This window comes from Carettochelys insculpta, chromosome 5 (genome assembly GCF_033958435.1).
Source record: "Carettochelys insculpta isolate YL-2023 chromosome 5, ASM3395843v1, whole genome shotgun sequence".
Classification (NCBI taxonomy): Eukaryota; Metazoa; Chordata; order Testudines; family Carettochelyidae; genus Carettochelys; species Carettochelys insculpta.
This window is the reverse complement of record NC_134141.1, coordinates 65077109-65095074: the sequence shown is the minus strand read 5'-3', so window position 1 is coordinate 65095074 and position 17966 is coordinate 65077109. Positions and strand designations below refer to the sequence as shown.

The 17966-nt window shown below is 43.5% G+C and overlaps 1 protein-coding gene across 16 annotated transcripts in view; it reads left to right on the top strand.

Annotated features, from left to right (window-relative positions):
- FER (FER tyrosine kinase) overlaps positions 1–17966 on the top strand; it is a 443173-nt gene that overhangs the window by 302445 nt on the left and 122762 nt on the right. For all 16 annotated transcript variants that reach the window (XR_012645737.1, XM_074995257.1, XM_074995259.1 and 13 more), the window contains 2 exons: positions 1484–1599; positions 3982–4076. Coding sequence is in view for 15 of the 16 variants with exons in the window: in XM_074995257.1 (XP_074851358.1) it covers positions 1484–1599; positions 3982–4076 (211 nt within the window). In the remaining variant the exon portion in view is untranslated. The remainder of the gene's footprint in view (positions 1–1483; positions 1600–3981; positions 4077–17966) is intronic.

Here is a 17966-nt window from a genome sequence, read left to right as displayed (position 1 = left end):
TGGACTGGATTATGAGCAGGACAACAAATGGCTATGAACAGCGTATTCAGTGGAGGCTTCTCAAAGAGCTAGAGGACATTGATTTTGCTGACAATGTGGCCTTACCTTCACGCCAATATGAAAGCGTGGAAGAAAAGGTCACAGCACTAGACAAAACTGTCCCAATGAATAGACAGAACATCAAAAGGGATAATGAGGATCAACCAGTCCAACACCACCACCATTCCCCTAGGAGGGGATGACCCGCAAGATGTGGAGGAGTTCACTGGCTTGGGGATTATAATGGCAGAGAAAAAGAAACAGACAAGGTTATCAGTGCCAGAATAGGGAAAGCAACAGCTGCATTCAAGACTCTTCATCCTATATGAAGATCACAGATAAAATCTGCAAAGATGAAATTACGGATTTTCAATACAGATGTGAAGAATGTACTCATATGGATATGAGAACTGGAATACTCAGAAGTCTTCAAATCAGAAGCTACAAACGTTAATTAATAGATGCCTAAAGTACACCCTTGACATCAAATGGCAAGACTTCATCACAAGTGAGGAACTTTCAAAGGGAGTAGGGCAAGAACCACTTGACATTCAAATCAAGAGAAGGGAATGGCTAGGACACACACTCAGAAAACCATCATGCGGTATAGTCTGTCAAGCTTTCAGATGTAACCCACAAGGAAAATCCAATAGAGCCTTGGACAAGGTGGTGAAGATCTACTGAAATTGAAAGACAACAACTGGGGTGGTCCTGGGGTCAGCTAGAAGTTTGTCCTAAGACATAGTGAAGTGGAGGAGACATGTAGGTGACCTATGCTCCATCTGGAGTACAAGCGTTTAGGTCAAGTAAATCTTATAAAAAATATGGAGAGCCATTACCATCCCTGCACAAATTATTTTGAGTTAGGAATGTGACAGTGCAATTAAGAACTATCCATAACAGCAGTTGATTATATTGTAATGAGTACTGTTGCCTGTGTCATGCTCTAGCAGAGATCATATCAGGTGACAAAAGTTCTGCATGTCAAAGTAGGAAATTAATATTTCTCCATTTTCTTATCTGGAGATGTGGGGTTAGTATAGATGGGAGGGAAGAAAATAAGATCTTGAATGTGTCATCAAGCTGTTAGACCTTAATGAAGTTCCACTGACTAGAAGGAGGATTTGAAGAATAACCTGTTTAATGAAAAAACGTTTTACTATTTTCAGAAAAGTTAAAGTAGAATTTCTTTGTCGACTTATGTATGTTAAATATCAAATATATAAATGTATTATTAAACTGAATAATGTTGGAAAAAGAGCATCCAATAAAGCAATTATCCTGTGAAGCTGCTGTGTGATTTTATAACAGCATCTTTAAAACATGGATCCTAAGAAAAATAGTTTGACATCAGGTATCTGTTTCTTCTGAATATTAGCTTTTTTTCTGAAAACTTAATACCATCTTTATTCAGCACAATGAATATGTATATTTGCAATTTCAGGGTAATTTTGGAGAAGTATATAAAGGAACATTAAAGGATAAAACACCTGTTGCTGTAAAAACTTGTAAAGAAGATCTTCCTCAGGAACTGAAAATAAAATTTTTATCAGAGGCCAGGTGAGTTCTCTAAAAGCAATTAGATATGTGCTTATCCTGGAGGTTTAAAGTTTGAAAATTAAAGATTTCAGAAATCCTTATTGACCAGTTCAGTAACCACAAATAACCCCGAAAACTAACATTGCCACCAAGTAAAGAGGTTTTTTTTCGAGCGTCTAACTGTATCACAGACTCATGCAAGATCTTAAAGCAATAGTGGTAATCATAAATATATGTAGATGTTAGTTTTAACCTCATTAACTAATCTTTCTTGGGGAGTAACTGGCCTTCTGGAAGGACTGGGTTGTGCCAGTCACCAAAAATATTCCTTGATAAGGGGGAAAAATGAGGTTGGAATGTCCATTATATTATGAAATGTTGGTGATAACGCAGCTTAGGCCTGTGCATATGAGCTGATGCACAAGTATAAGGCCACTAAATTTTCAGGGTAAGGGTGTATACCATAATATTTTTAAATGTTTTAAATCTTGCCATCCTCACGCTAGAGTTTAACATAGTTTCATTGTTACACAAATAACTGAGTTTTAGAAAGGTGAAAAAAGTAGAAAACATTCATAGAAATGACTTTTATTGGATTCTTTGGAAATGGCTTTGATTTCATGCTAATAGCCTGGCTGCCTAGCAAGGAATTGCTTCACTTGTTAAGCAGCCTCCAACTCAAGAAATGATTTGTATATTGAAATGAAAATGAAATTCCTTACTGAGATTTCTTTCAAGCATGCTAAAACTTTCCGTTGTCTTTTACAACAGGTGGTTCAAATTAATAAGTACTAGGCAGCAAACTTTCAAAAGCTATGATATCGTACTAGAATTCTCAGTAGCCCTCCTTTTCTTTAATAAATCATGGCATATTCTTTTGTCTGTAAATGTTCTCATTGTAGCCTTTCTTAAACAGATTCAAGATCATTTTAGTTTCCTAACTTGGAATAGTTATCCTTTAATTTTTGTTTTTGGTTTAAATATTCTTACTGGCTGTGTCTACACTAGAGAGTTTTGTGGACAGAAGGGGACTTCTGTCGACATAACTCAGGAAAAGTCTACACGCTTAAAGCATTCTGTTGACAAAGTCGCTACAGAACTCTGCATTTTCCTTGACAGTATTATCCCTCAAAAATTTGAGGCATAGCAATCTCTGGACAAGTATCAGAGAGATAGCTGTGTTAGTCTGTATCTTCGAGAACAAGAAGTCCTATGGCACCTTATAGACTAACAGATACCTGATGAAGCGGGTCTTTGCCCACCAAAGCTTATCTGTTAGTCTGTAAGGTGCCACAGGGCTTCTTGTTAATCTCTGGACAGAGTACTGTTGACAAAAGTGCAGTGTAGACACTTCTGTCGACAAAGAGGGCTTCCGGGTGCCTGGTAGTCCTCTTTGCAGAGCTGCCATTCCACTTTCTGGTACCAGGTCTGGCAGTTCTCTGTTGACAGAGCAAGTCATGTGTAGATGGAATCTGTTGACAGAGGTTCTGTTGACATTACCCTGTCGACAGTAATTTCTGTTGACAGATGCTTCTTATGCAGACGTGCCCACTGTGCTTAACACTTAGGAAAGTGAGTTGGAGGTTGGGCGGTGCACAGGCAAAGTGCAGACAAATTCTTTTCAAGGTTTTTGACTCATCTCTACCAATACTTCACAGTTCTGATCTTCTAGTGAAATTCTGGGTCTCCTGAGCTCAAGACAATTATATAGTAGTTTTTTTTATGTAGCCAAATGTTTGGATCACCAGGGGAATACTTAGTTTCCACAGTGTCACCTGCAATGGAGTTCAGACCTCGTAGGCTATGGTTATACTGCAGCAATCTCCTTGACAGAAGTCACTCTCGGAAGAGATTTCCTGACAAAACTTCTGTTGACAGAGTGCTGCCACACACAAAAGCCAATTGGAAGAGCACTCCACTCTGTCGACAGAGCAGCTGGACTGCCCGGTTGCTTTCTTGACAAAATAGGCACCCAGAAGCACAGCAGACATGACTGCCCATAGTCCTGGATGCCCTATTTGTAGAGAGAAAGCCCCGCCCCCCACACCCCGCAACGTGTCCACCTAGTTTTTTTGTTGACAGAACCTGTCGACAAAAGGTGCTCTTCCCATCTGGGAGAGGCAGAAGGCTGTCAGCGGAAGTGCTGACTTTTGTCAACATACAGTCAACAAAACACATTTTGTATGTGGATGTTCCACCAGTTTTGTCAACAAAACTGGGCTTTTGTTGTCAAAACTCAGTAGTGTAGCCATAACCTCAGTTTTTATTTCAGATACTATAACCAGAGAAATTTTGCTTTAAAATAATGTGAGAGGTTTGAGATGTTTTTCTTTTGATACTTATTTTACTTAACTTGCCTAATGAAAAAAACCTCATAATCATACTTTTTTGTACCCTATGCAGAATACTGAAGCAATATGACCATCCCAATATTGTGAAGCTAATAGGAGTTTGCACTCAAAGGCAGCCTATTTATATAGTTATGGAACTTATTCCAGGTAAATTTATGTTGGCGTTTTTGATAACATGTATCTCTAAGTATATTGTCTTAATTGCCTTTATTAGTGTTATCATGATCTATTCCAACAGTTCTATAGTTGTAAGCTTGGTTTATGCTAGCTGTGATGTAATGAGCTGTGCAGGTCTGCTGGGTCTTTCTCTGTAAGCAGTCCAGACACCACATTACCATTGGGAATTACCATTAGACATTTGTTAAGTGCAGAAATGGTGTTCTTAGTTCTCCTCAGTCGAGTTCAGAACAACAGTACCCCTTGTCCATGAGATGCCTATGTTATTGTTGCCTTTGTTATTAATGATTTTATAATTTACTCTACCCATTAAGGGATTTTTGGTGTTTACATATGTATCTTGCATTAAAATGTATGAAAATAGGTTATTTAGGAAAACCTTATTTATTTTTCATGGTACACTTTGGAACTGCTGTGTTTTTATTTTGTCAGCAGGTGGAGACAGTTTCACACTATTAAAATGATAATTGCTGCTAGATACTTTATTCTCACTTTGAATTTGTTTATAGCAAGAAAAACTGCGTGCTTGGTAACCTCTGGTGTTCCTTCCTATGCGGGACAGTTAATATGTTTTTAAAAAATGCTTCCAAATTTTCTTCTGGGCAGTAACAAGAACCATTCTTTTCACAAAGAACTAGGCTACATTTTCACTGAAGGTTTGGTGTAATACTTGACTCTTAATAGAAGCACGGATGCAAAAGTGAACTTTTAGTCCCATTATGATTTTCTGTTTTTCTGAATGAGATTGGTATATATGTTAGTGACTTGAAAATGAGAGACTGATAGCGCTGTCTTCAGCCAGGCCTATTCTGGCCATGCTTTGCGAAGGTTTCTAAAAATGTCTCTGCCAGTGTTCCTATATTGTTCCTATAGACACCTTTGCCATGTTGTTCCGGGATTCACCAGGTTCAGAACAAGTTTAAAATGCAGCCCTCTGATATTGAGTTCAGCAGGAGAATCACTAAATGGGATTATAAATCTTTCATCCCTGCAACCATTTATGCCTTTGCGCTCACCTAAAACTTGTTTTTTTTTTTTCTCCTTGAGATCTGCAAGAAATGTCTTAACTTTGATTCTGGTCTGCTTGATGTTTTGGGTATTCTGGATAGCTTCAGTGTTTGCATGCCTCAGTAGCCTTTATACTATTCACAGTCTTTCACAGCTGGTAGCAAGGCTTTTTAAGAGTTAAGATTGGCCAGCCCACCAGAAGTAGGACCCAGCCAACTCGGGAAGTTTGGAGCAGAGACAGAGAAAGGGCTCAGTAGTAGCTGTATATTAAAAGAGCAGTGGCTGTGCACAGAATATTACTTCTGGCTTTCACCTCGCAGATGATAAATTTGAATTAAAATATGTTTTACTTGTTATCAGACCTAGAACTTGAACTTGGATCTTCATAGGTGAAATACTAGTGTTCTTCTTCGAGTGTCCCCGTGGGTGCTCCACAATAGGTGTCGGGCTCGCCCAGCGCCGCAGATCGGATCTTCCAAGCAGTTTCTCCCGGACCGCGCATGCGCCGGTGCGCGCCGCTCCCTTGCGTGCTCCTGGCCACGTGCGCGATCCGGTCCCCGCCAGTTCCTCTTAACCGCCGTCGGCTGCAGACGGAATCCGACTAGGCTACAGCCAAGTTAGCGTATTCAATGGTTTTAACTGTTTTTTCTTTAAAGTTTTCAAGTTCTTAGGCTACTGTTAAGTTAGCCAGTTGTTATTTTCAAAAAAAAACAAACAACAAGTGGGACAGCATTCAGTCCAGTCCTAGTAACAAGCGGAGCACCGGAGGCCAGGAGCCTAGGGCCATTAGCCCTCCTGCCGTGGCAGGCTATCGGAGAGGGGGAAAAACAGCACAGAGAAGGTGCTAAGTACCCATTAACAACTGAAAGACTCACCAACAATGTCCTCTTCAGGATTCAAGAAATGTGAGTCCTGCCGAGAGGCAATGCCAGCGTCTGATGGGCACAGTCTCAGCCAGAGCAAGGAAGGACAGGGAGATGCGGCTTAAAATGCTGCTCTTCGACAAGGCCCTCCAGCCAGACGTGCCGGAGCGGCCACAGCAGGAGGGACCCTCCGGGGCCCATAAAAGGAAAGCTGCCTCCCTCACCCCATCAGCGCAAAAACGGAGGAAAGCCTCCCCAGCCCGATCCCTGCCGGCAGCAACAGCGAGCGGGACGGGAGGAGCGCACAGCCCCCAGCTGCAGCAACAGCTGATCGGCGGCGGCACGGAGAGCCACGTGGAGGCGGCTCAGCCTCCGATAATCAAACAGCCACCCCGCACCGCAGGCAGGGCGGCGGCTGAACAAGCGCCGGTACCAGCGGCTCCGCAAGCAGCGGCACTGACCCCCGGGGAACCGGCGGTGCAGAGCACGCAGGCACGCAGCCTGCAGGCACCGGAGGACACCGCCCGTGCATCCTCGGGGCAGGGCCAAAGGCCACAAGTTTGACACACAGATCCAGGGCTGCGCCATCACTACCATCGCACAAAGTCATCCGAAGCGGTTATTCCACCATCGCCTCCGACCATTTTACGACCAGTGGCGAAGGATCACCACAGACAAATGGGTGCTGGAGATCATAGCCACGGGGTACGCCATCCCCTTCCAGTCGCTCCCACCGCCACGACCTCCACCCAAGCCCCACCTCCAGGAGGCCTCCCACGTAGCGAGGCTCAAGCAGGAGGGAGACCATCTCATGCTAATAGGGGCAGTGGAAAGAGTGCCGGAGCAACTGCAAGGAAAAGGGTTCTACTCGAGGTACTTCCTCACGGAGAAAGAGACAGGAGGCTGGAGGCCCATCTTAGATCTTCGAGGCCTCAACCGGTACCCGCGCAAGCAACGCTTTCGGATGATCACAATCGCCTCCATCCTTACGGCACTGGACGATGGAGATTGGTTCGCAGCCCTCGACTTACAAGACGCGTATTTTCACATAACTATCCATCCGGCTCACCGGCGATTCCTCCGGTTCATGGTAGGCAAAGAACATTTTCAATACAAGGTCCTACCGTTTGGCCTCTCCTCGGCCCCCAGAGTCGTCACCAAGACCTTGGCAGTGGTGTCAGCCTACCTGCACAGACAGGGGGTATTTATATTCCCGTATCTGGACGACTGCCTACTCAAAGGGGCCTCAAAGGACGAGGTACTACGCATGATACGCGTCACAGCAGGCACGTTCTCTTCGCTCAGCCTGGTTATCAATCTGGCAAAATCAAAGATAGACCCCACACAGGACATAGAGTTCATAGGGGCACGCATAAATTCTATTACAGCGAGGGTGTATCTACCAGAGACTCGCTTTCGGGCCATCGGCTCCCTCGTGCAGGTCATCACCTTCAGCCCTACGGTGCCGGTCCTGACGTGCTTACAGCTGCTGGGCCACATGGCAGCGGCGACGTTCGTAGTACAGAACGCCAGGTTACACATGCGCAGCATGCAGCACTGGCTGGTGAGCGTATACAAACTGGCAGCACACTCCGTTCACAGGGTGGTGTCGCCCACAGCAGAGGTGCGCAAATCCCTGCAATGGTGGGTAAACCCCAAGAACTTGCTAACAGGGGTACCCTTCCACCAACCACAAATATCAGTTTTTGTTACTACAGATGCCTCCCTCATAGGGTGGGGAGCACACATGGGCGAAGAGGTGACTCAAGGGCTGTGGTCCTCCACGGAGCAGTCACTGCACATAAATATACTGGAGCTCAGAGCAGTGTTCAATGCCTGCAGACACTTTCGAGACCATATACAAGGCAAAGTTGTCGGGATCAGTACAGACAATATCTCCACCATGTTTTATATAAATCGGCAAGGAGAAGCTCGGTCCCGTGCCTTATGTGCGGAAGCAGTCCGGTAATGGAACTGGCGCATCGCCAACAATATAATCTTGAAAGCCTCGTACTTACCAGGCGCTCACAATGTGAAGGCAGACCAGCTGAGCAGGCGTTTTGCACTCACGCACGAGTGGCAGATCCGTCCCGATCTGCTATGACCGATTTTCCACACGTGGGGTTTTCCCCAGACAGACCTGTTTGCCACTCAACACAACAAGAAGTGCCCACGATTCTGCTCCAGGGCAGGACTGGGACGGGGGTCCCTGGGGGATGCGTTCGCGATCTCGTGGAGGGGCCCCCTGCTTTACGCTTTTCCTCCCACAGTGCTGATCCACAAAGTCTTGCAGAAAGCCCGGAGGGAAGGAGCCCGAATGATCCTGATAGTCCCAACGTGGGATCGACAGCAATGGTTCCCCCTACTCCTGCGCATGTCGGACCGTCCACCGATGCCCCTTCCGGTGGCGCCGGCTCTGCTCACGCAAGCGCAGGGGTCCATAGTGCATCCGCACCCCCAAGGCCTGCGACTACAAGCGTGGTTAATCCATGGCTCAGCTCCCTAGAGAGCACATGTATGGAGGAAGTGCAGCAAGTCCTAGAAAGTAGCAGGAGGACTTCCACCAGGAAGACCTACAAGCAGAAATGGACTCGCTTCACGGCATGGTGTTCTACCAAACGGCTAGCCCCCCTTTTGGTGCCTATACCTGTGATATTAGCGTATTTACTGGACCTCAAGAGAGGAGGACTCTCACTATCCTTGTTAAAGGTCCACCTTGCCGCCATTTCAGCGTTCAGACACGAGGAGGAAGGGCACACGGTGTTCGCCCATCCCATGGTTACCAGGTTCCTCAAAGGGTTGGTAAACCTATACCCCCCTCGGAAACCGCTTCCACCTTCGTGGAACTTGGACCTGGTGCTTAATGTGCTAACAGGACCACCGTTTGAGGCCTTGGCCACGGTTTCCCTCCGCCTCCTTACGATAAAGACGACCTTTCTTCTCGCAATCACGTCAGCTCGCAGGGTGAGCGAGCTTGCGGCAGTTATGGCAACGCCACCCTGCACTGTTTTTTCCAAGGAGGCGGTAACCATACGGCTGCATCCAGCCTTTGTTCCCAAAGTTTCTTCTGAGTTTCACATTAACGAACCTATTGTTTTACCCTCGTTTTATCCAAAGCCTGATAACTCTAACAAAGAGGCGCACCTACACCTCCTGGACGTGAGGAGGGCGCTAGCCTTCTATATAGACAGGACCGAGTCCTTCCGGAAAACGGATAGACTCCTAGTCTCTCTCGCTCCCAAATCGAAAGGAGAAGGTCTCTCTTCGCAGAGAATCTCGAAGCACATCGTATCCTGCATGAAAATGTGCTACGAACTCAAAAAGACTCGTTTACTGGCCACTCCCAGGGCTCATTCCACTAGGGCGGTGGTGGCATCAACAGCCTTTTTCAAGGGCGTTGCGCTAAAAGACATTTGCAGAGCGGCGACCTGGTCATCCTATGACACCTTCGCCAAACATTACGCCCTTCACAGGGTATTCCAAGAGGATACCCGTCTCTCGACAGCGGTCCTCTCGGGGACAAGCTGCACATAATCTGATTACCCACCTCCTATCTTGGGTTACTGCTGTGTAGTCACCTATTGTGGAGCACCCACGGGGACACTCGAAGAAGAAAGAAAGGTTACTCACCGTAGTAACGGTGGTTCTTCGAGATGTGTCCCCGTGGGTGCTCCACTACCCACCTATCCTCCCCGCTTTGGATCTCTGTTTGGTGTTTTGCAGGAGCATCCGAGGCGGTTGGTCAAGGAACTGGCGGGGACCGGATCGCGCACGTGGCCAGGAGCGCGTAAGGGAGCGGCGCGCGCCAGCACATGCGCGGTCCGGCAGAAACTGCTTGGAAGATCCGATCTGCGGCGCCGGGCGAGCCCGACACCTATTGTGGAGCACCCACGGGGACACATCTCGAAGAACCACCGTTACTACGGTGAGTAACCTTTCTTTTTCACTCACTTCACTGCCTGGCTCAGCTTTCCCAGTGTGTGTTTTATCTTTCTGGGTATTTTTTCTGTGCAAATAATATAACAAGTGCAGGTACTAGGATAGCCAGGTTATTGGTTTTCAACCAGAAAGTCCTGTCAAAAAGGGGCACTGCCAGTGTCTACTTACTGAGGGCAGGGAATGAGGGAATATGCCTGGTCGTTATCCATGTCAGTCCCTAGTCAGCTGGGGTTGTCTCCTACCTGCCTTAAGCAGGAGCAGCTTTGAGCCCCTGCTCTGAAGGAGAGCCCCTCCAGGAAGAGGGAAGGGGTTTGGAGAAGGGTACCAAGTATGACAGGCAGACAGAAGAGCTGGGCAGGAGCAGTTCCCGAACTCCTGCTGGAGCATTGATTTTTTTAATACTAAGTTGGCAGCCACCACAAGTAGACTTGAATATGTTTAAACTACATAATCCTACAATTCATTAAAAAAATAGTTCAGAACATGTAATCGTATATAATTGTAAAATGCAGAACTGAAGAGGACTGTGGTTTATAAGGCTACATTGTCGTCTCTCCAAGGAATGTAGTAGAAAGTTTGTTTCATATGATGGTGGGATTTCACTTGAGTTTTATTCTCTCTCTCTCTCTCTCTTTTTATTTGCATATAGTTTGCCCCTTGATAGAAAATGTTCTAATTCCTTATTTATTAAGTATATTTTTGTTCCCTTTTTTATCTCTTAGATATGGAGTACATGTTGTTTATTCTGTTCTGAGATTGCTGTGATTTGAGTTTCAATGCTTTATTTCTTTCTAGTGTCTTTCTAGTTGCTATTGCAGAGTCACAGGCCGTTTCTACACATGCCACATTCTTCAAAAGTGGCATGCTAATAAATGGCCTGAAATATGCTAATGAGGCATAGATGCAAATTCCCCATGCCTCATTAGCATAAGGTCACATGATTTGGAGTCCAGAAGACGTTCTTCCAGACTCCAAAACACCATTTAGAAGTGTGGCCCCTGGGGGTCTTCCGGAAGGAGGCCCTTCTTCCAAAGGCCCCGTCTTCCTGAAAATTTTTGGGAAATCATGTGACCATATGCTAATGAGGTGCAGGGAATTTGCATATGTGCCTCATTAGCATATTTCAGGCCATTTGTTAGCATGCCACTTTTGAAGAAATTGGCATGTGTAGAAACAGCCACATTGTTTTCATGAGCATCCCATAGTTCGGAAGTTTGAAAATGAAATATGTATCAGGATAAAAGAGTTCATGGTAGTAATCAAAAGAAAGGAAACAGGCTCACAGTTAAACAAATATACAATCACTGTTGGCCACAGAAAACAATACAGATGTTGCTAAACTCTTAGCCAAAGAACATTTCTGAACGACAAACATCTTTCTTAAGTGAGTCCTTTCTTTCAGAGCATAAGAATTGACACTTCTCCCACAGAAAGGAACGCTGTCACAAGAAAATTCAGAAAAGCCTGTATAACAATGAAATAGTCTACCTAACAAGTAAATAAATAAAAGAACAGAACAAACTACAGAAAAACAGGTGAGAGAGCGAAGGTCACAAAAAGAGCCATGCCTGGTACTTAAAGCAAACTGTCTCCCAGTTGCAACATCTGCCAATGCCACTAGTCATCTCAAGCCAGCAGATTTCGATCCACAACACATAAACCTATGATAGCTTATCCAAGTGCCTTTGTTAATTTATCTCTGGCTATTGCATTACATAGAAATGAAGGTCTCTGATTTAAAAGCCAGATTTAATCCCCACCCCAGTGTATAATTTATTTGTTTATGGTCCCATGACTGAAAAAAAAACAAAAAACTATGCAATATGTGTGTGCATGTGTGTATGTGTACCTATGCACACCCATGTACAATACTTGGAATCCCTCTGTTAGCTAGGTTGGACAAAGCCCCTGCTGTAGGCCTTGAGAGTCTCACAGGTGCAGGTTCCTTTCTCCTTCTCCCAACGGTAGAACAGATGACTCCTGGGAGGGGAATACACTGTCAGCTCTTCAGTAGCACTGGGATAGAGTTTAGATAAAGGGTTTTTGGCTTCCCTGTAACCTCTTGCCCCACCCCGTCGCTTTCTGCCTTTATTTTCTAGGGGGTCTGCCTGACTTTTCCAACTGCTGAAATGTACTATGGTCACTCATGTTCCTTTTCAGTTGTCTCATTATTTGTTTGTTTGTATTTCTAATTCTGTTCTTCCCATTGCAAGAATAAGCAGGAAATGTTCCTTCCCATACTCACCAGACTGCCCTGCCACATTGGGAATAGAGGGTTTGACATAGTTGCTCCTGACAAGTCATTCTGCTCTTTTCCTACCCCTCCCCTTCTGGGGGCAGATGGTGTGTTCCTCTTGAAAACTGCCATGTTTTACAGATAATTCTTCTAGGGAGAGGAAGCATAAAACTCCCCTGGTCTATGTGAGTTAGTGCTTTTTGAATTAACTGCTGCTCACTCTTCTGCTCTCACTGGAAGATGATGGGGGATTCTACCTGAAAACAGAGAAAGGAGAAGGGCAACTGGCAGAGGGTAAAGAGATGGTTAAGATAAAAAACTAAATTTGGCTCCTTGTTCACTCTCTATTACATTTTTTATGATCAAAGCATTTGGGAGCAGAACTGAGCTTAAGTAGTTATTTTTCAGAATGAAAACAGTGTGACAGAGAAATAAAAATTGTGTGTGTGTGAGAGAGAGAGAGAGTGAGTTAGTGAGAGAAATACACACACACACAAATCCTACAGGATGAAAAGTAGGTTTGACATGAGGAATCAAAACATCCAGAAGAAATAAAGTGCTACAAAGACAGGAAAAATAACAAGAAAAGCATTTGAAAATAATAACACCATATAGAAAGTATCCTCTGTCCATTTATGGTTTCTTATATTTTTCTGAGATTATTTTTGTAGTTGTTTGAAAGCTTGGCAATTGCAAGAGAAACATCTCTTACCTTTTTTTTTTTAAGTTTACAAATTGATTTAAATAGTTCTGGAATAACTCATTGAAAGATCCAAATTGAGTTATACTAGCATGTGTCTATTTACACCTCTGACTGTGTTTCTTGTAGTTACCTAATAGATTAAAGCTTTAATTTCTAGTATCCATTTTGCAATTTAATTTATAAATTAATAAGGGTCATTTTAGTAACATACCCAATTTGAAAAACAGCTGCATCCTTGCCTTATGTTTTAAAAAGCAACAATCTACCCCTATATTTGAAAACAGAATATTGTCTGAATATAAAAAGACTATGATAGTACTCAGTTTCTAAAATGGGTTGTATTCTGTTGCTTTCTAGTCAAATCAAGCAGCGGAGATAATTAGACCCTTGAATTAAAAAAAGGGGATTTTGCCAACTGGTTCATATTTCATACACTAACAATATCACAGGCACAATGTATAAATTTCTCAATAAAATAACAGGGTATTTTTTGCTATAAAGGAGTCTCCAGGAAATCTTTTAAAAACTATACCTTTCTGACTTTGTAACAAACTTAATAGTTTATTTATATTTAATTACAAAATAATGTTTACTATTACCATTAATAAGCCAGTTTTCCTTCTAAATCATGATCAACTCTATTGAAGAGGCTACCTAGTTATATTTGTAAAAGAGACCTGAATATAAAGTCCATGCACAAATTTAAAATGAGAATAAAAAAACTAGGACGTTTTTTAAAACTCAGCAGTTTGCCCCCTTGAAACACCGTGCTAAGATAACCATTAAAATCTTTTTTTTGGTAATCTGTTGACCATATGCATATTTTGTTGGAGATAAGTGACTCGGATTTAATGGAAAATGGAAATACTTCTTATTTGAGGTACTTGTTCTTGCTAATTGACTCCTGTGAAAGAGAGATTTAGTGAAAGAGAAGGTTTAAAATGTTTTGTGGCTGCATAATGCATAATTTGCAAACAGCTTTGAAAATATTGTGAAAAAGATTTAATTTTATCCTGTCCTCCTCAGATAATATGAACTCATTGAAATCAATAAATGTGCAGTAGAACTGGATAAATGGTACAAGCAAGTAATTTGGTAGAGAAATGTCCCACAATTTCTTGCAGAGAGTCAGCTTTATGAGCCTAAATCAACATTTGTTTACTCTTGTGTAGTAATAATTATGGAAGAGAAGGTTTTTTGCATGTGATTTCTTTTAGAAGATATCATGAAAAATTGAGAATAAAAATACAAAACAGTTTGTATATCAGGATTTCTCAAACTCTCTTGCATGCTGGTTACAAAGAAGATCTTTAACCACTGGTTATTTTACGGATTATTTTATGAATCCTTCCCCTTTCCTGCCTGCTAGTACCAACTACCTACCTTCCCTATTACACCATAGGTTTTGGTTACTTGTAAATATAAAAAAACCTAAGAACAGGCATCTTGGGTCAGACCAACTTCTGACAGTGGCCAACGGCAGGTACATTAGAGGGAATGAGCAGAACAGGGTATTATCAAGTGATCCATCCCTCTGTCTTACACACACAATTTCTGGCTGTCAGAGGCTAGTGATGATATCCGGAACATGGGGTTGCCTCAGTGACCATCTAGGCCCATAGCCATTGAGGGACCTGTGCTCAGTGCACGTATCTAGTTGGTTTGTTTGTTTGTTTTAACCAATTATAGCTTTGACCTTCACAACATCTCCTGGCAACAATTTCCAGTGATTGACTGTGCATTCTATAAAGAAGTACCTAGTTTTGTTTGTTTTAAACCTGTATTGGGGGATTCCTACTTCTTGTGTTACATGGAGGAGTCAAGTAAATTTATTCATGATTTTATGGACATCTATCATATTCCCTCCTAAACTGTCTCTTGTACAAGCTGAAAAGTCTGAGACTTTTTAATCTGTCCTCATAAGGAAGCTGCTTCATACCCCTTAATCACTTTTGCACTTTCTCAATACCTGTTCCAATTCTAATATATCTTTGAGATGGAGCAATCAGAAGTGCTCAGGATTCAAGATGTGAGCATACAGCACATTTATATAGTAGCATTATGATATTTTTTTCTTTTCTTATCTAACCTGTTCCTCATCATTCCTAACATTTTGTTAGTTTAATTCATTTAACTTCCTTGCAATAGCTTTCTCTTCCTTGAGTGTGTCTTTAGCACCTCTGTCATCCAGTAGCCTCACTGATTGTTGGCAGTCCTCCTGCTTCTGGTGTACTTCAAAAATATTGTGTTTATTTTTTGAATTTTTTTGCTCATTACTCTTCAGATTTTCTTGACTTGCCTGATTATACTTAAATTGACAGGTCTCATGTTCCTTTGTATTTTCCTCCATTGTTAAAGGATTTGTAAAAGACAAACCAAAAAAATTAGTATATATGCCATATTCTTATAGATGCTATAGGTATTTTATGTCCCCCTCCTCTTCTTCTTCATCTTCTATATGTGCTGTTTATCCTCTCTTTCTGGTATACACCATGATACATATTTCACCTTTCCTATACATTTGTCCCTGTTTCCATGCCCTAGCTTCAGACATCAGTTACCATCCCCACACTCTTTCCCTCCCTGGCCTGCAGTAATATGTGGAGAGAGTAGGTAGGGCCAGAGATTTGCACCCACTCAGCTCTAAGGTCTTTGAGCAAGCAGTAGGAAAGCTAAAGAAAAGGAAACACTTTGAGTTCCTGCCACACTACCTGAGCTCCCCCTTACAACGAGTTTAAACACTGAGCTCTCCCTAACTGCTAAAGAGGACCCCAGTTTCACTAACCAAACTTAGGCTGCGTCTACACTATAAGCTAAAATTGAATTTATTAAAATTCATTTATTAACGCCGGCTTTTATCAGTTCGATTTTGAGCATCCTCATATTCCCCTGTGCTCATTTCAAAGTCGACTTCTTGCTGCCACGCACAAGTAACTTAGATCAAGTGCTGCAGCAGTGTATTGTGGGAACCTGTCCCACAGTACCCTGAGCCCCATAGCATTTTGGCTATTTTCACTGGTGCAGCATGGGGAAAAAAATGCCCCACAGGTGGATGTGGGTATCTGACAACATCTTCCTACATTTCATTCCCCTCTTTCCTCTGCCATGTTAAAAAACATTCCTTTTTCTGGGCAGGGGTCTGGCTTGCTTTAAGAGATGTGCTTTTTATAACTGAGGGGAGGGAAGGGGTAGTAAACCTGTCCCAACTGACAGATTTTTGAAAACAGGATGCAAAAACACTGGATCTTTACAGGCTTGGATCTGGATTTAGATCTCCTGGCAAAGAAGAGCCTCAGAAGAACAATATATTTAAGTAGACACAAGTGCTACACTAAAACTGCAATGAATCACTGAAACAGTTACGACTCGGGACAGCTAAAAGACCCCAGACTGTTGCCAGCCCCTAAAATCGTAACCGCCCAGGGAGACCCACCACCAGTCCCTATTAAGAGTGTGCGTAGGCTTTGATCTAGGTTTGGACCTGAATCTGGATTTAGACCTGGAAAAGAAGACCGACCATTAAAAGAAGAATATGTTTAAATAGGCACGGATGCTACACTGAGACTGCAATGACTCATTGAAATGCTCATGGCTCAGGCTGACTAAAAGATCCCCAGCTGCAACCAGCCCCAAAAATCGTGCCAGACCAGGGAAACCCACCACCTGCCCCTATTAACAGCATGCCTAGGTTTGGATCTTGGTATGGACCTGAATCTGGATTTAGGCCTCCTGGAAAAGAAGACCGTCAGAAGAAGAATATATTTAAGTAGACATGGGTGCTACCCTGAAATTGCAATTAAACAGTTATGGCTCGAGGCAACTAAAAGATCCCACACTATAGCCCAGCTCTGAAAATCGTGTCCACCGAGGGAGATTTTCCCCAGGAAGCTAAAAGACCCCACACTACAGCCAGGTTTGGGCCTGCTGGAAAAGATCTTCAGACAAGAATATTCCTCACTGCAAGCCACACTTTGAGAACTGTGGTAATTGTATAGCTACTAGATTGCTTTCACTGAAACAGTTATGGCTCGGGGTGGCTAAAAGGCCCCAGCTACAGCCAGCATTTGAAAATGGTGACTGCCAAGGGAGACTTTCCTCACGTGGCTAAAAGACCCTTGGCTACAGCCAGCCCCTTGCCCTTTGGCTAAAGCCCATCCACAAATTTCCTCTCAGAGGACAGCCACTCTAGTAACAAGGTATTTTCTTCTGCTGCCCAAAAGTCTTGACTAACTGTGGAGACTTTGCCTGGCTGGCATTGTGGGGCATGTACAGGACATGTCTGGAGGCTAATGAATTCAGTTTAAAGACATGGTGCACCCTTGCTACCCTTACTTCGGAATTGTAAATTCGAACTGAACGCTACACCTGTCAGATTACTACAATGTTAGGATTTCGATATTATGTCGATTTTAGTGCTCCATAAATTGAACTAATGGAATTTACAGCAAAGACAGGCACTTGAAAAAATTGGACCAAATAACTTAAAATCAATATTATGTCATAGTGTAGATGTAGCCTTAGTTGCAGGGGAGGATGTTCCTATCCTTGCGGAGAACTGTAATTGGGTGGGGAAGCATAACGTTCCATGGCTGCACAGCAAATTTAACACCCTGCATATAAAGAGAGGGTAGAAAGAAAAAGAAACACAGAGGAGGCTGGAGGTGGGGGTGGAGGGAAGTGGGGAGTGAGGAAAAGGAAAGGAAAGGAACAATAACTTGACATTAGTTTGGGTACAAAATCTGGTATTTACAAGTTGTTTCTTCTCTTATGCTGTAACAATGTATGGAAATGAAAGCTCTCATACACAGCTCTGATATATATAAACTTTATACTTTGTTAGCTTGATATGTAAGTGTTTCCTCCCAGGTGACAGAATCATTCTACCACCTGTGTGTGGGGGGCAGGGGGGAGTAAAGGGTGGAAGAGGTGATGGGCAAGCCGCATAGCTCCCTGGTCTTCCTGGGGTCTCCTTCCTCCCCACCCCTTAAACCCTCTCCCTGCCTCCAACCTCCCAGGAAGGGTGGGGTGGGCCGGGCCGGGCCGGGCCATACTTTGTGGCTCTCTGGCCTTCCCAGGGCCTATCCCCCCTTCTCTGTCTCACCTCCCCACCT